Source organism: Tupaia chinensis, unplaced genomic scaffold (genome assembly GCF_000334495.1).
Source record: "Tupaia chinensis unplaced genomic scaffold, TupChi_1.0 Scaffold000682_1, whole genome shotgun sequence".
In the NCBI taxonomy this organism is placed as follows: domain Eukaryota; kingdom Metazoa; phylum Chordata; class Mammalia; order Scandentia; family Tupaiidae; genus Tupaia; species Tupaia belangeri.
Window position 1 is genome coordinate 5,283,624 of NW_006160205.1, and position 18,872 is coordinate 5,302,495.

The window sequence follows — 18,872 nt, forward strand, 5'->3', positions numbered from 1 at the left end:
GGTGGGGGATTGTAGAGAAAAGCGCTGTGTGTGTGTGGTGACATGATAGAGGAGATGCTGCCCAGGTATAGGATTCTTAAAAAAAAAAAAAAAGAAAAAGAAAAATCAATGTTTTGCTGTCCTTTCTAATCTGGTTTCCCTGAAGATGCATTACCTAGTTGACATGTTAGCTAATAGCTTAGAGGCTATAGTGTTTTGCTTGGTGGTATGAGATTTTGTTCCCGGGGCACTGACAACAAATTAAAATGCTACTTAAAAACTCAAAATCTGGAACTCGAGTGCCTATGAAATTGATCTGTTTGGAAGGGGCTTCTCAATTTATTAACATTAGGATAAGGAGGGGGTGCTTCCATGTGGCTTAGAAGATATGAGAGAGGGAAAATTTACGGCTTTCTGCCTTCCGGGAAAGGAGAACCTTTAAAACTTTGCAGCTTACTGCGCTGCAGCTGAATTCTTTCCACCTGTCTCCGAGCCTGGCAGCGCGGGGCAGAAGTTTATTAAGGAGATGAAAGAAGGAGCTTCTTGAATTCTTAAGCCCAGCTCCTAAGTTTTCCAAAGAGAAAACCTGCAATAATTGATGTGATTCCGATGACAGAGCACCATGGTGATTGGAACACTGACTTCGGGGCTGCATCCCTTGTCAGTTTGTGTTAATGTCCAGGCAGGAAAATGCTGGTTGGTGCCCACATTGGAACCACAGAGATGCCCAAGCGTGTGCATGTGCGCATGTATGCCTCTCTATCCCTGGGTCATAGTCAGGAATTCATTCAGCCTTCAGAAAAATAGAACCAAATCTGGAGGATGTGTCTCATGAGCTTGAGTTAGCGTGAGCTATCCTTTTTTGTCCTCCGCCCTCAGCCCTGCTGTGTCGAGGCATGGGCGTATTTTGCCCAGTCTGTGGCATGGAGTCCTGATGAGGAGCATACAGGGGGAGACATGGGAGTTTTGCACAGGTAGCATGACATCAGGCAGCAAGGTGTTCTTTTCTGGTCTGCTTCCTGTTTAAACTTACGGTGCACAAGGATTTTTGTAACTTATGTGCATCTCTGCTCCCCGGAGTATTTGGAATCACCTGGTGAACTCATGCTATCAAACACGTATAGAGCCTACATTCAGTTAAGAGAATTCCCTCTGACAGTTTATTTTTGTAGAAGCCATGTCATTAGCAAGCAGCAAGCCAATTACTTGAGCTGCATTCTTAGGAAAAAAGCTCTCTTAACTGCTTTGCCCACAGTCTGCTGGCTCTTAATTACCACAAGCTAAGACAGTGGCGTGTTGCTGGGTTCGAGAAGAACAAGCCCCCAGCTTGGGGCTTGTCCTTTCCTTAGCTGAGTGCCAGGACAGGGATGATGGTTTTCACAGCATTGCTGGCACACTCTGGCAGCTGCCGTAGGAAATCCGGGGGGTTATCGCCAAGGTCTGCTGTTGGCAGTAGAGCGTTGCTAACATCTGTGATCAGTGGGAGCTCCATGCAGGTGGGTTGAAAGCTGTTTCCCTTGCCCAGTTTGAATTTTGATGATGTCCTGCCAGAGAGACAGATGATTATGGGATTTTTCTAGTGGGGTCGGAGGGAATCCATGGGGAAGCTGGACGTCCCTGTACTGGAGCGCCACTTCAAGTAATGACAGATACTGTCAGTTATGCAGGCTGCATAATTAAAAGCACACTGATTGTGCCTGCATTGTGGTTCACTTGGATGAATCAGTAGCACTGTAAATACAGTGTCTTAACCCAAGACCAGTGGTTTTGTTGTTCTCTTACAGGCTTCTGACATGGTTAGCTGATGCATTCGTGACTGACAGTTCCTCTTGCCATTATACCTCTTTTTTTAAAAAAAAGTCTTCAATAATTAAGTAGTTGGGTTTTTCTTAGAACACAAGGACTTATTTATTTTTTATCTCATTTTCCCCCCTAGATAGGCCCTGCAACTTACTCTTAATAAGCTATTTCACCTACTAGATTTAGTTTAAATGTTGAATGTGTGGTTTATATACTCACTGGGGGCATGAACTGCCTTAATAAAATGTTATTAATTTAATTTCCAGACTTCCATAACATCAGGGATTTTTTTTTTTTTTTCTCCAAAATTTAAATGTTGAATGTGTGGTTTATATACTCACTGGGGGCATGAACTGCCTTAATAAAATGTTATTAATTTAATTTCCAGACTTCCATAACATCAGGGATTTTTTTTTTTTCTGCCAAATAGTGGAGAGAAAAATAAAACATATTCTCAATGAGGTGTTAGACCTCTTTGGGAAACTTAATTCTGTGGCCCAACTTAATCATCCTGACTGAAAACTTATTTAACTGAGACTCTCAGTATAAATCACACACAAGGATCATATGTATGAGAATTTAAAACTCTACATAGTACACCAATTTTAAGTCAGCATCCACCTGTGCTTTTCTCCTAGTTCCATTTCCCAGTTACTCCCTCCATTCTCCCTTCTTTTCTGTCCATCCACCTGTGCCTTCATCTGTCTGTCTGTCTATCCATCATGTCTCTTCATTCATTCATCCATACATTCATCTTTTATCCACTTATCATTCATTCACCCATTGATTTAGCAAACTGATATTGACAACCTATTGAATATCAGGTCTGGTGTGAAGCCCTGAAAATACTGTAATGCGTGGTAATCCTGGCACCTCTTTTGAGGAGCTTGCAGTCAATTCATTGATCATGCCTTTCAATAAAAGGATTCCTTGTCACAAATCACCAAAATATTTAATGCACTCAGGCCATCAGCAGATATTTATCGAGTATCTTCTTAGTGCCAGACTCAGTGCCAGTCTTCAACAGGAACTACAACAGAAAACATTCCTCCCCTTTGGAACTGAGGAGATGGAAACCATGACTCTACTTCTCCAGGCAGATCCGGAAATACCCTCACCTCACCTCATGGGGATTAAAGTCTAAGGAGCATGTACTTTCAGAAATTCATAAAGCAGAAACACACTACAGACCCAAGTACACACACAGTCAGAGTCATTCAGCTCTTAATTAAAATTGTGTATGTTAAGTAGTCGTACAAAGCCAAGCCCTAAGATTGAGTTAAATGCTGTGATTGAGCTGTGGCTTCCTGTGGAGTGCCCCAGCAGCTTGTGCAACATGGAAAACCACGTGATTTACTTATCTCTTGTCAGATGCAAGAACGCATATTCATTAAGGAGACACAATTTTCCCAGATACTAAAAAACTCTTCCCACAGAGTTTTCACATAGGAGGACATTGGATGTGGTCTAGGCAGTCTCTTCAGCAGCCTCTTCATAGCGAACGTAGCAGGCCGAAAGGTAGTGGCAGTGACAGGTTTCTGTTTCGTGGTTCTCTCTCCCTTTCCCGTGCAATAAAAGAATTTGCCCAAAGCTAGTCATTGAGAGGTGTAAGAGAGAGGCACAGAGATTGTCAGACAGTGTGCCCGTTGAGAAACCCTGGATAATCAGTTTGTGTACTCCACCTCTTTCTCACACTCTCCCAGTTGTCTTGCCATCTGCTGTCCTCTTCTTCCCTGGCAACCAGCTCAGTAACAGACCCCACCAAAGCTCCTACAGGATATAAGGAGAAGCAGTGAGAGTGGTCAATGGGGAGAGGAATATGGCTGTGTAAGTCATCTCCTTGCCTCTCACCTCCCCCAGCCAAGGCATGTTCTCGAGCCTCTAAAGCCCTGGAAGACAGGCTTTGTCACTGTATTATTAGATTCCTTTAAAACATGCAGTGTGACTCAAAAATTCATTTTCATAAACAATCAATGCTTTCCTTTTCTCCTCCATTAACTCCTCTTACCTGCCTCTTTGGAAGAAATTGTTTGACTTAGACCCATACACCATAAAAGAAAGGAAAATATGGACATACTCTGCGTTGGCTTAGATTTGAGTCTCTTGATTTTTCACACAACCTTTAATGACATTGGCCGAATACCTCATCAGCACTTGGAGTTTTTCCTGTTGTCCATGTAAATTGCTGCAGTGGCCTTCTGTCTTGGCAGATAAGTGAACTGTAAATAATTTTGCTTTAACATGGATCGATTTGTCATTTTTAAGCCACATGAATTCTTTTCATCATTTAAGCTCCTAAGTGCTGTCTGTATTCATTTGCCTTTCCAAGCAAATATTTTCAGTTCACTTTATAAGTTACCTCCAATTTCAAAATCATTCTATGAAATACTGATGAGTTGATTTTTACCACCATTTCCATTTATAAAAACCATTGCATCTTCCCAATATCCCTGACCTGACAGTTGTAAAGGAATCATTCACTTTGGGAAGGTTGGTATAGTTTTTATTTAAAAAGGTCTTGTGATAAAATTTCATGGCCTATGTGTGGTCAAGAATCTTTATGGGTTTTTTTTAAGATGAAGCTGATTTCCCTCTTCCTAGTCAAGTGTATTCCAAGGCTCAGAAGTAAACTCTTGCTTCAAAAATTATCAGCATAGTGGGAACCAGCAGTTAGCGTAATGGCTATGTCGCTGGACTCCCACCGCAGTTCGTGTCCCGGACCCGGTGGCTTAAAACTCACGCCGGGCGCGTGTGCATGCGTGCCCAAGATCCCGAGAGGAGAATGGAGGAGAAGGGACTGCGGCGTGACCATCCCCCCTGGGGGGTGATTTCTCGCTTTCTGTCTCTATGTCTCTCTCTGTCTGTCTGGCGAGCGCACGCGCCCTACAGTGAAAAATCTCTCCAAAAAAAAAATTGTCAGCATAGTGACAAAAGTTAGCATTGGAATGCCCATGTCAATATTTTGCTCCCCTTTCCAACCACTTACTCAAGCTGAAGACTTGGGGGGTGGATATCCTGATCTCTTAGATGTCCTCCTCCTCCTCTTCTCCACCATTCCATCTGTCTGCAGTTGTTGTTAATCCCACTCATTCCTCACTTTGATCTCACTTGTTCCTCTCATCCATCACGGCTACCGCCCGAGTGTAAACCACAACAGGTTCCTCCTGTGGTAGCGTTAGACCCTTGCCTGCTTTTCTGCTTTCTCTTCTCTCCCCTGCCAACCCACTCACTACCCTTCAGCCAGACCATTCTTTCTAGAAACATGTTGGCTCTTCAACATTCCTGTTTTAAATTCATCAATGGATTCTCCCTCTTGAACTAAGAATGAAACCCTGACTCCTTAGGGTACACACAAGGTTCTTGATTTACTTGGCCTCCAGGTTTATCTCAGGCCTCCCAGTTTATCTCAGGCCTCCCAACTCTCTTGCTCTGCTGCACTAACTAGCTGCCCTAGTCTTCAAACAGCCCAAGTTCATTTCTGCTTTGGGCACTGAGCACATGTTTTCATTAATAGCATGGTATTCCAGAAGCCTCTCTGTACACCTATCAAAAGGACATTGCAGTGTGTTATCAACACAAGATGAACATTTGATTAATATCCATCTACCCACATGCATACACATACACATACTTAGATACACACTTAAGTAAAAAATTCCCGGAATTCAGGTACTGTCTGTTTCTCACTTACACATTGTATCCCTTGGTATCTTGTACACAGTAGGTATTCAGAACATACTTATCGCAAGAGTAAATTTATTTTTTCCCCTTTTTAAGTCTTTTTAAAAATGTATTTATTATCATCATAATCTTGTTTATATTACATTGAATCACATATAACTTTGCAGTGTATTACATTTTTTTCCAGAAGGAATACCATGCCTATCAGTCAATACAGAGACACTAAAATCCCCATCATCCAATATCTTTTCATTGTTTTCCCAATCATTATTATTATTATTCCAATTATTTTTGTAAACAGTCCATCACTATTTCTCATTTTGCATATAAAAGACTTTACCCAACATGAAATACTTCTCAGACTAGAGTGAAATTATTGATATGTCTTGCAGGTGGTCACTTGGGGGCCTAGTCTGGAGTTCTGTCCTTCGTTTAATTGGTACTTCCATACAACAGTCTGCACAGGGTTCTTCTGACAGATGCATAGGGTTCTTAGTATGCATAGGGGTCTTTTAATGTGTGTCTTTAATACAGCTATTTGAGTCAGTATCTTACCTAGAAAAATGAAATGAAAGACAGTCTCATTAGATGCAATTCTGGGCCTATGCTTTAATTAGTTCAGAAATAAATTTATTCTCATGCCTCAAGTCTTTTGGGAGGTAATCCAGACCACTGAAAGGCATACAAGTTGACTTTAATATAAGAGATATATAAGTACGACTTTTCTTCTGGACAATTCTGGGTTCCAATCAGATAAAGGACAACACCAGCTAATTAGATGTTCATAGAAGTTTAAAAGGCATATTTTGAACTTTTTCACATACAGAGCATTGTTTCAAAAACCCAGACTGCCAGTAAGATATTAAAAACAGAATGCAGCTTCAAATTAAGGCGTGTTCATAACGGAACGTGAGAGGGAGCGTATAGTGAGGTTAAATCTTACCAGGGGAAAAATGCGAAAAGCTTCCAGATTATTGTGTGTTTAGTCCATTAGCATCATTTGCATATGCCAGTTAGCGATAGTTTGGTGTTGGCTCAGGTTTTAGAGCATCTTCTCAACATGTTCTTTTGCTTTTATTTTCCAAATTGGGGGATGAAGTTTAAACAGCAGTTAAAACAGACTCTGAGAGGCACTTAACTGAGAAACAGTTTTGCAAACTCATTCTAGATTATATCTGTCATTTTGTGTGACATTGGGCCGAAATGAGTCATTTATTGGGGAAGTGGGAAAGGATGTAATCGTTTGAAAAATAGCCCAAGTGTCTCCAGTAGACCTCATTTGCACACTTTGTTTATGGTGCAGGCATCCCTCCAATTCAACCTAGGAGATCTAGACCTTTCTTTTTTTCTTTCTTTCTTTTTTTTTTTTTTTGAGAGAGGTTTTTGCTATAGGGCGTGTGCGCTCACCACAAAGACAGAGAGAGACAGAGAGACAGAAAGCGAGAAATCACACCCCCCCCCATCCCCCCGGGGGGTGGCCATGCCGCAATCCCTTCTCCTCCATTCTCCTCTCGGGATCTTGGGCACGCACGCACATGCGCCCAGCGTGAGTTTAAGCCACTGGGTCCGGTACTCAAACCACAGTCGACTACATGGGAGTCCAGCGACCATAACCATTGTGCTAACTGCCGGTCCCTAGACCCTTCTTGTCAAACGTCTGTTATACCAGGACAGACATCACAAGATCTTAGAGATCCATGACATGACTCTGTGTACACACATGTATTTTCTGTGGAAGAATGGTCCAGCACTTTTTTCAGATCTCTCAGTGGGACAGGATAGTCAGAAAGGTATTTTTGTCCAGTTCAGGAAGGTGGATTGAGCTGAGGAGTTCCAGTTCTTTTCAAGGGACAGAAAATGGGCAAGAATTGCAAAGTAATACCTCCCCCCCACAAAGAAGAAGCATGTGGCAGTTTCCCTGAGGTTACTGTGCAGTGCACAGCCTTTGTGATAAGGAGTCTCAGCATTAAGGAGATTGGAACTTCCAAGCCAGAGACTTTAACTGTGAAATGAATCTGGTTGATGGGCCAGCCCTACAGTCTAACATCTGCTACTCATTAGAAGGACCAAGAAAGGGTGGGTATTTGAAGGGAGGTATGAGACTTGCAGGGTAAATTTGGGTGTCCTTTATTTATCAGATCTATATCTAAAATGTCTTCCCCATGGAGGTAAACAAACACAAATCATTGCCAAAATATTACAAATAGAAAGTAATAGTCCCCATGAATTCTGTTCACCAAAGCTCATTTCAAAGTAAAAATTACATTTGAAATACCTTTATTATTTTTTTTAAGAATGATTTTATTTAACTTTATTTATTTATTTATTTATTTATTTTTACCTTGGTCAGAGAGGGACAGAGAGAGAGAGAGAGAGAGAGAAAAAGAGAGAGCAGCCGCCAGGTCTGTGACTTGAACCTTGGTCAGCCATGTGGGAGTACATTAACCACCACACCGCCCGCTGGCCCCTAAAATAACTTTAAGTTCTATGTTGATTATAATTGTATTTTCTGCATTATAAGAATTGAAAAGATAGGCAGTACACACAAGTATGAAGAGGGAAAGACACACCTATAATCCCACATTTTTCTCTGTATGTAGAAACCAAAAATGGACTAGTACTACGCATGGTTGGTTATAATCAAGACCCTTGTAAAGACCATATGAAAAGAAAAACAAATTTTCTATGTACATGTTAAAGAGAATGAATGTTGTATCTGCTCTTAACCTTTCCCAAATCTGAAAATCTTCAGCAGATTTCCCAGAGAAGCTAGAGGTTAGGCATAGCCCTTCTAGGGCAGAAATCAGTACCTGCCCTCAGAGCTGAACCCGTTTGCTAGGAGAAGACGCTGTTGAAAGTCTGTGGAGCTGGGGTCATTTTTCTCTTCTCTTCTCTTTTCTTCTCTTCTCTTCTCTTTTCTTTTCTTTTCTTTTCTTTTCTTTTCTTTTCTTTTCTTTTCTCTGCACGTCTTTCCTTTCCTCTCCTCTCCTCTCCTCCCTTCTCTTCTCTCTCTTCTTTCTTTCTTCTTTTTATTCTTTTTTTTTTTTTCTGTGTTATGGAGTGTGTGCACTCACAAGTGAGGGGTGGAGAGAGAGAGAGAGAAGGCATCCCCAGGTGGGATGGCCACACAGCAATTCCTTCTTCTCCATTCTCCTTTTGGGGTTTTGAGCATACACCCATATATACCTGGTGGGTTTTTTGTTTTGTTTTATTTCTAATGCTGCTGGTCCAGGACTCAAACCATGCAGTTGACCACATAGGACCTGGCCGCCTTAACCACCATGTCACCAGCTGGCCCAGAGCCAGGTTCTTTTTCAAGTCTTTGGAACGCTCATCCATCTGGGTCTAATCAGAGCACTTTGTTCTTAAAAGAGAACAGTGGTGATGTGGGGTTAGGAGAGTGAGGTTCCTCATTCAAACGACAATGTGTTTTTTTGACATCTTCATCAGAATAGATTGCCCCCTTGAATCTGAGTGATTTAGTTGTAATTTTACCAAAACCTTTATGCTAGCTTAGAATAATAGTCCTCATATTTCTCCTACAAGCACACTAGGTATCTGAGTTTAAATGGTGTATCTCACCTTCATGAAATACATGCACATTTTTCCTCAACTTTTCATTTTTGCCAAAACCTGTACTCAAAGCTGTAATAGCTCTGTCAAGAGTGAATGAAGTTTCTGTCCTCCTTTGATTTTCTTTAGGTACTGGTTTTAAAGGGAAGACTAAAAGGAGAGGATGTAGAAGGGTCTGAGTGAAAGGGACTTTGGAACTTTCCAGAAAAATTCTGGGAAGGGAGCAAGGAGCAACTGTTTGCTAGGAAGGACTGTAACACCTGATCGTAGATTTTGGGTGCTAAAAAGAATGTTAGAGAACTAGAATACTTGAGATTTTATTTTATTTTATTTTATTGTCATAGGGTACATATACTTGCCAGAGAGAGAAGAGAAGGAGAAAACACCCCTCCCCCCAATGGGGTGTGATCACACTGCAATCCTTTCTCCTCTATTTCTCCATCCTGTTGGGGTTTTGGGCACACAAGCTCATGGACCTGGCATGTTTTCAAGCCCCTGGGACTACATAGTCAGCCGTGTGGGATCCAAGTCCCTTAACCACCAGGCCACAGGGCGCTCCCATTGAGGCTGAAGATCTTATAAACTCCTTTAAAAACATGAGCTAGACAAGATCTATAAGAGAGACTAGAGGGGCTGGCAGGTGGTGTGATAGTTAAGGGCGCTGGACTCCCACATGGCCGACTGTGGTTCAAGTCCTGGACCTGGTGGCTTGCTTTCTCACTTTCTCTCTCTCTCTGTCCCTCTCTCTGTCCCTCTCTGGTCAAATTAAAATAAGAAAATAAATAAAATGAAATGAAATAATTATTAAAAAGAGAGAGAGAGAGAGATTGGAGATGTCCTTCCTGTTTTCTACTCCTTTATGGCATCTTTTTTTTTCCATTTAATTTTATTTATTATTAGTATTTTTTAATTTGACCAGAAAAAGGGAAAGTGAAAAAGCAAGCTGTCAGATCCAGAACTCAAACCGCATTTGGCCATGTGGGAGTCCAGCGCCTTAACCACCACACCACCTGCCAGCTCAGCCTTTTATGATTTCTTAGGCATATAAATATAGTGACATGGCATCTGTTGGGTAGGAGGCAAGATTCCAGGATTTTTATTTTGAATGAGGGAGACTAAACATCTGGGATTACCACAGCCTCTAATTGAAGAAAAGAAAAACTAAAATGGTTTTATTTCCCACCATTTTTCCTCCCACTAGGTTTTGCTCTCCATTCAGCTGCCAATCCAAAGAATGTTTTATAAATAGGTAGGGTCTTTGCTGAGCAGGTTTTAGTGAACAGGAACTTCTTTAGTCTTTTGAAATATAACTGGAGCCCTTCCCCTTTTAATACGACTTGGACTTTAGGCAAGTTGCAAATCTAAGGCAGACCTCCCCCCCGCCCCCCAGACTTCAACCCATATATAAAGTTTGATCTTGCTTTTCAACCAACAGAGAAGTGTCAGCAGTTCAGAGGTGAAATGTAATTCCAGTCAAATTGCTTAGCCAACCCTGGAATTTGATAGAAAATGGTCAGATATGGAGGATCTATTGCTGAGTGAAGTAAGCCAGGCTATGAAAGAAAGATATTGTATGTATCCACTCAATATATACCGACTATCCGCACTCTATAATAGAGAGCAAAAATTCGGAGGACATAAAAACAGTGAAGGTACTTAATGAGAATAGGACAGTGTGGAATGGGGTAAGTGAAGAGAAGAGGATAGAGAAAGATAGCAAGTGAACAATAGAGAGACAGGACGTTAGTGAGAAACAGATAGGGGTTATTAACTGTTGATGATGACATGTATAGTATTCTCAACTGGATTGGTCTGAGAAGTATTTCATGATGGGCAAAGTGTTTTTACAAGCAAAACGAGAAATAGCAATTGACTGTTTTATAAAAATAATTAGAATAATAAAAATAATGATTGGGGAAAACAGAAAAGATATGGAATGTTGAAGTGGGGAGATTAATGTCTCTGTACTGACTGACATGCATGGCATTCCCTTTTGAAAAAACAATGTAATACACTGTAAAGTTATATGTAATCCAATGTAATATAAAGAAGATTATGATGATAATAAAAATAAAAATAAATTAAAAAAAAGAATAACAAAAAAAAATATTATAATTCCCTACCTACCCAAAAAAAAAAAAAAAATTGCTTAGCCAAGAATTCTGGAGGCCCTTTCTATGAGAGTTTTTTTATATACATGTAAGTACCCGTGCACAAATAATGCTAGGCATGATTTTTTAAAAATCTAGCCTCTGTTTCTTATAGTCTAGAAACACCAATGTCAAACCCATGGAGAGGAGTGAAGTGTTGCATTGTTAAAAATGCAAGACATGGAATCCCAAGGACCATTTTTAGTCCTGATTGTATTTCTTTCTGAATATTATAGCCTTCCAGTTAAGCCCCTCATGGTATTTTGTGTCACATATTTTTGTCAAAAAATGAGGATGTTAAAACTGATAGATCTGCAATAAACGAGCCTGGTATCTGAGTCGAGAACCTATGATGAAAATTGGATTTGTTTTCCGCTACAGCCCAGAGAGCAGTATGGTTTGTGATTATGTCTTTCTATCTGGCCCGCCCTTCTATCTGTCTGCCAATCACCTGGGGATTTATCTGCATTCAGCATTAGCTGGAGAAAGGTGGAAGCCAAAATGTTGTTGATATATTTATGTATGTGTACACAGAAGTGCTGAACAAAGACAAGCTGGTGGAAAACGCCCACTCAGGGAACCAGTAATAATCTTCTCTTCTTGCCCCTCTCGCTTGCTTTCAGCAACCACTGGAAAGGAAGGACAGCCAGAATAGTTCTCAGCACAGTGTCTCCAGTCACCGAAGCCTGCACACGGCGTCCCCAAGCCACAGCACACAGGTTCTCCCGGAGTATTCACCTGCAGAGGCCCCAGCTCCTGATCAGACCGACAGCTCTGGGCAGAAAAAACCAGATCCTTTTAAAATCTGGGCCCAGTCCAGGAGCATGTATGAAAACCGACGTGAGTAATGCCCTGGTTTCTGTCTTCCCCAGACCCCGCCCCAGAGCTCTAACTTTCTTTCAAGGCTTCTTGAAAATAGAAGAGTTTCATTGTACAAACTAAGTAAAGGGAAGTCAGGGTGAGAAGGGAAAGCTTCTGGAGGGGGTAAAGCCTGCAGGATATTCACGGAGGCTCCACTATGTCATCAGTTTGGAGAGGGGCTAGAAATGGACAGTCATCCAATAAATGGCCTGAATAGAAATGGATTTCTTTTTCCCTTCAGTTAAAGGAAGTGGCAGATAAGAGCTGCTGTCTCATTAATTCTTCCCCGAGTAGAGACTGGTGTGCTCCGAGCTCTTGCCTCATGAAATAGCCCTGATATACAATAGAACATAAATGTGATTAATGCAGATTGTAGGGGTAATGGGGAGAAATTAAATGCTTTCTCAGTGGCCTCTTGGTTTTTTAAAATATTGGTAATTTTTTTTTAGCCATTACCAGGCTTTCTAAACATTCCTCTCAAAAAAGGGGAAAAAAAATCCCAATAGCAAGTGGTTTGTGCTTTAATTATTTATACAGAGGTTAAGTGTGTTCCTTTGTCTTTATATTTTCTGTAAATATGAACTGGTGATGGTATATTTGGTAACTTCTTGGGTCTTATCAACCTATTTTCTTCACGTTAAATTATTTACTTTCTATTCTCAAATGCCTTCCAAAGACTGTTTACCATCAGTAATACTCATTTGTCAATACTTTAATTTTAGTTGATGTAAAATGTGTTGGGGTTTTTTGTTCTTGCTGTTCTGTTTTCAGATGAGCACAGAGTTCAGGGTGAAGCAGCTCTGAGGTACACACCTCATTTTTTCTTTTTGGCATGGGATAGGAGAGAACATGTTACAAGGAAGGACACCTGATTTGTTGCAGGGTCTGTGAGAAAGTGGAAGATAGAGTGGCCATTTTGCTCATTCTTGTCCCTGCATCCCCTCAGCACATGTTCCATTCCTGGCTACAGCTGTGTTACCGCTCATGCAGTCCCCCAGCGAGTTGTGGCACAGAGGTTGTGTGAGGTATGGTGTGGGTGCCTAGCCTCTTGCCCTCTGTTCAGACTTGGCCAGGCTGAAACTTGCTAGATGAAGCTCATGTTGGGAGACTTCAACTCCCCTGTGACCCAGACCAAACAGGGCAGTACAACCAGTGTCCCTGCCACCGAAGGAAAGACAGTGGCTACCCCAGTGGCCTAGTGTCTTGCTAATTACCAGATGTTAGAAGATGCTCAGGAATGTCTTTCCTTTTCCTTCTCCAGGGAGAAATAGCATCACCCCTTACTACAATAAGGCATACATTAAACAGGCTCTTTTGGCTGAGAGTTCACTAGGCTGGCACTACCAGCTAATTCAAGAAGGGATTTATTTAGTCCCTGGACAAGAAAGAAACCCTTAAAGTACTCTCAGGCCAGGCCAAAGGAAATGAAGTCCCATTGCACACAGTAGACACGAAGAATGAAGATGGAGTCTTTCTTTGTTGTGTCATCTCACTAATCACAGTGTTTCAGCTTAAGAAAATGATGGGGAAATGTTTCCCAGAGAGGAATATTTTCACGTTTTCTCTAACCACGTGGCTCCTCTAATCAATGGCCCAACATCAGTTGATGTGGAGATACTGCTTTATTGACCATGTTCCCATTTTCCTCAATACAGTACCCATTTATGATTGAGTTTTCCATGTCTAAATCCTTTTTATGCTAAAATTAATCACGTTCTGAAATGCTGATGGGGTCATTGAACTGACAGGACAATTCAGAAGAATCTATTTAATAGGACACTCTAGTTCAAATGCTCTTTCACCCTGGAGAAGTAGGCTTTCTTAAGAATTTGGTAGTTTGTACAGTTTCTTTTCCAGTTTTCAAGAACAAAAAAAGATTTTTTAGATATATAATGTGGCCATAGCCAGCAGTCGTAAGCATTGAAATTGCTCAGAGGGCCGCCAGACTGAATATTTAGCATGGTGCCAGTTTTGTTCCTTCACTGGTCTTTAACATCTGAGGAATGAGATATTGCAGCACAAATGAGAATCAATTTCTTTCTGGTGATTGGAGACTTTGTAATTGAGTGATAGTAGCAACCTAATTGACGCTAAGAGTCTCATGGATTTCTTCCTCACTACTAAATGAAGATAATGATGAGGCTTTTCCCAAAGGTAATTATTCAGTATCTATCATGGGTTTTCTTTTCACAGTACCTACGAATGAACTTGCATCAATCTTGCCTTTGAATCAGTATCTCCCTTTACCCTAGATCAGTTTCTGGCATTCACCTAGGTGGTTTTGTATCTGATTTTGGGGGTGGGGGATAAATACAGTAAACACAGTATATAGTCTCATTAGATGTGATTCCCTATCCCTCTCCACAAAGGCATAGAAAAGTGAGCAAAGTATTCCAGGAAAAAAAAAAAGAAAAGAAAAAGAAAAATTGAAATCAGCAATGCTATCTTAACTGTTTCATATTGTCCCATTTTTGTTGAAGATACATTCTTTTTATATTTCATTTTATTATTGGGATAATGTGACAATTAACATAATCTCTGACCACATTCCTTCACACAATGTCAATGTTTTCTAAAATACCATGTTCTTGATATGGCCATCTGTCAAAACAGCAGCATGAAAAGGAATTCATCTAAATTACAGATGTGTTAATGAATCCTTTTCAAGGGTTTTGATGTTTAATTCAAAACAAAGACAAGTATCAGAGTCCTTAAAAGCCAGGTTGCCTGTTTGGTATTTTCCTCTCGGTAACATACCAGCTGTATATATGTCTTATAAATGACATCGATACACTCTCCCTCGTGTATGTCCAGGGAAAATCAACTATTGTAAATAGCATTTACTACCAAACAAAATTCTAAAGCTTGTATTTGAAACTTTGTGTGTTCACAATATAGTTTGAAAAGATAAAGCCTCAAGGCTGTCATATTAACCAACATTGTAAACCTGTCCTGCTTAGGAGAGAAATGCTTCCAAGTTTGGAACTGGTAATTGAGCTCCTTTATCACAGTGAGTTCAAGGAGCTTGGATGTTCTTGATTTTAGGAGCTATTATGACAGTTGCTATTTGTGTGTTTGTTCAGTCGTTGGACAGATCCAATGATTTGCATCTCTAAATATAGACTATTCTGGTTGGAACAGCCTAGAATTCACCTGAACAAGTAATAAATAGTACAAGAATGGATCCCATCAGAAATTTTATACCAGTGGCACAAATTTTTTTTTTTTTTTCAAAAGGCACTAAAGATTTAGACAGACCTACAGTTCATGACATGATTGAAACAAGGTCATCTAAGAATGTGAACTTTGGGGTACAATTAAACATGACAAGTCTAAGATGGTGATAGGAGTTACAGGAAACTGTGGTACAACTGGCAATTCTAGCTTTTTGACAAGTAAAGCATTGTGGAGTGGGGAGAAAGAAAAATCAGAATCGAACCATAGTCATCTAAAATCCACCGCAGCCATGACCTTTATTGTGAAAGCTGAACTGCATGTTCCTTCTCGATCAAAACTAAATTAAAATGAACTAAGAGACAGAACGTACATTAAGCTTTACAAAATTGTGAAATTAATATTCCAGCTATGTCACCTTCGCCTGCATCGGGATTGAGCAAGGGTGATAGAGAAAGAGAAATCAATTCCACGAATTTTGGAGAATGTCAGAGTAAGGATCTGCTGAAAACTTTTATTTCTCCATTATCATTCATCCTGTTTGATGTGCCCATCGGTCCAGGGGCCTGGGGAGAAGTTGAGAAAAGGGAGGGAGGAAGGAAGGGCCACTAAGGGAAATGGCAAAAGTTCTTGTTGACCAAGCTGAAGCCAAAGACAAGGTGAAATAGAAAGTGATGTGCATGTCTTTGCAGAGTCTGTCAACGTGTTTTGTTTTTCTTTTTTTTGGGGGGGGGGAGACACCAGGAGGGTTTTCTGCAAACCTGGTGATTTCATTCTTTCTAATTCTCAAAGGAAGTCTTTTGACTGCTTTACTGTGTTGCCATTGACAGTACCTAAGGAGATTAACTGCAGAGATTGTTCCTTATACAAGGGCTTAAAAATGAAGAAAACTGGATAAGATGTTCTTAGGTTTATTTGACTTTGCCTCATTAAAATGAAATTGCGATACTGAGATTAGAAAAATGCCTTTATTCTGCTACCTTCTAAACACTTAATTCTACCAACATCTCCCTGAAGTAGAGACTATACCATTATGGGAGAGAAGTTTGGAAGCCCCACTGCCTCTGTGAAAAAGTGGCATCGGAATACACAGAGAGGAGAGAGTTTGTCATCCCATAGTATGTTTAAGTACTGCTTTATTACAAAAGTTGATATCTGGGAAAATGGCACGAAGTCAAAAAGTAAAATTGATAAAATGCCAAAACTAAAGTAATGGCAGACCGTGTTTGTAACATGTCTATGTCAGTGTTTACGTCCTTGTGCCTGGTTCATCATTGGTGCTGTTGGGCGTATTCCTTCTCAGCTGTAAAGTATGTAAATTCGCCATTTCCCATTGATTCTCAGAAGAGAACAAATGCCTTTTTTTTTCCCCTGTGGACTAAACTGTGATAAGCCTAAGTCTGATAGCCACAGTCGCCCACACCAAGACAGCTCACACCTAAATGAGCAACAGAAGGCAGACACTGCTACGTTTGGTGTCACTGTAGGATGAGCAAATGTTCCCGTGTTAGGTGATGCTGAGAACAATGGGTCTGGGCTGAAGGTCTCTGTAGAGGTCCTGTCATCATTCACAGAGAGGCCACCTAGTCAGCAGACTTAGAGCACTCTGCCAGGAGCCCAGTGCTGGCTAGAAAGCGCTAGTGGTCTATTTTGGTAATAATCCTCCTGCTTGAGTGAACCAAAGTCAGAGACACAACTTGATTTAATTTGTTGTTTCAGTGAGGCCATTATAGCAAATACCCTTTAGCCAGCTCCTCGAACAGAAAGAAAATGTTGTTACCTTAGTGTGCTCAAGAAAACAATATTCTTGTCTTGAGTTTATGGGAGTCCGGTGATATAGCTTAGCACCATGTTCTGTGGGGTTTTGCATTTTGGCTTCAGGAATTATAATAAAAGCATTGGATAAAAAGCACTCCTTAAGATATTTAAACATTGGCATAATGCACGCAAAATGATCAGATTCGAACTCCTCTCTTCTTACCTGTTCATATAGTTTCTCCTCTTTTGGCATATTCATTCACTATATATTGTCGGATTGTGAGTGCATCACCAAAAGGGATATTTCTTGCCAATTCAAAATCTAAATAACTGCCTTCTTCCCTCATTATTACAGATTAGAGAAAATAAAAATTTCTCAGGCCTATATACTCTTTCAGCCCCAAATCCTCAAAGTCTGCAGAACAATATTTAAAAATTTCCCTTAGGATTCACTGCAACCGAAATATATTTTTTCTCTTTAGGTAAAAGATGTATCACTTTATAGGCTGTTAAATATTCTGTATATATGTTAAAACATTAAATAAGAATTAAATAAAAATAACCCTTTTTATTACCTTATAGAAGTAACAAGTAACAGAGTGGTATATAGAACAATTTCACATACAATAAGCATTTTCTTATGAAAAATACTTTTCAAAAAATGACATTTTTGTTTTAAAGCCTGGGACCAGAACTCAGTTTTAAAATAAAATATCACATTATTGGGTAATAAATTAATACTTTCAATGTTGAAATATCACAGGTAAATTCTAGGATCAAGCAGTCATTTCAGCAATGAGATATGATTCCCTAATAATAAAAACTTTTCGAGGCCACTGTTGATCTTTGTTTTTCTAATTTTGCCAAAGTGTAAATGTTCTTGCCAGAGAGAGTCAAAGAGAGGCCCAGGCAGAAAGCACCCCTCTGGGGAGTAGTCATGCTGCAGTCCCTTCTCTGTTTCTCCATTCTTTGAGGATTTCAGGCTCACACATATGCCCCTGGTATGTTTTTCAAGCTGCCAGGTCTGGGACTCAAAGCAATCAGTCAGCTGAATGGGATCTAGCCTTCCTAACCACCGGGCCATTAAGACTGTGGAAGGTTGGCCACTCTTTGGTAATATGTTGAAATCGTAGTAAACTTTGTATCTGAGAGTATTAGGATGTTTGAGAATAACTCTTGGTTAAAACAAGTCCAGTTATCACCACTGGTGGTCTTAACTACTTTAGGGAAGTAAAAAATAACTCCCCAAAATAATTAGAAACTCTTTGGACCCAAGTTTTTTTTTTGTTGTTATCCTGTAGTCCTGTAACAGGACTTACAAATCCTTCCAGTCAGCCTTTGCTTCAGGTTCCTCTGACTGAGCGCGAGTTCTGTTCTTGGTTTGGACACCTATGCGTGGTGTGGTTCTTAGTGATGTCAGCACTTCATTCTCCTTGTGGCAGTACTGAGGAAATCAGTTAGTGCTGACCACTGGCTTAGTTGGGGAGAGTAACTCAGGCTTGATTAGGAGTTGTCAAACAGTAATTAGTCCTTTGGAGAACTGTAGGGCTCAGTGACTCCTCTTACCATGTGCCCTGTCCTCCGTTATTTCACCCATCCAGATTATTTTGTCTCATTGTCTGTGTGGAAAAGTTTTCATCTGCTCAAGCACCATCAGTCTTGGTCCTGTGATTGTGTTCACCTTAGGGGCAGGATTCTTTTTATCAGAAAAATAATCTCTCTTCCTTCTCCCATCTCTGCAGTTCCAGATTACCAGGAACAGGACATCTTCCTCTGGAGAAAAGAGACTGGATTTGGATTTAGAATTCTGGGTGGCAATGAACCAGGAGAACCTGTGAGTCTTTTTTTTTTTTTTTTTTGCCTTTTTCTCCCCAGGGCTATTTTTTGTGTTTTTGC

At 40.4% G+C, this 18,872-nt stretch overlaps 1 protein-coding gene across 17 annotated transcripts in view; it reads left to right on the forward strand.

Annotated features, from left to right (window-relative positions):
* Window positions 1-18,872, forward strand: part of MAGI1 (membrane associated guanylate kinase, WW and PDZ domain containing 1) — a 794,937-nt gene that overhangs the window by 746,525 nt on the left and 29,540 nt on the right. For 12 of the 17 annotated variants that reach the window (XM_006160376.2, XM_027776543.1, XM_027776544.1 and 9 more), the window contains 2 exons: window positions 11,807-12,023; window positions 18,719-18,810. In XM_006160376.2, coding sequence (XP_006160438.1) covers window positions 11,807-12,023; window positions 18,719-18,810 — 309 coding nt within the window. Of the gene's footprint in view, window positions 1-11,806; window positions 12,024-15,627; window positions 15,712-18,718; window positions 18,811-18,872 lie in introns of all 17 variants that reach the window. The other 5 variants (XM_006160372.2, XM_006160374.2, XM_006160375.2 and 2 more) reach the window with 1 other exon arrangement.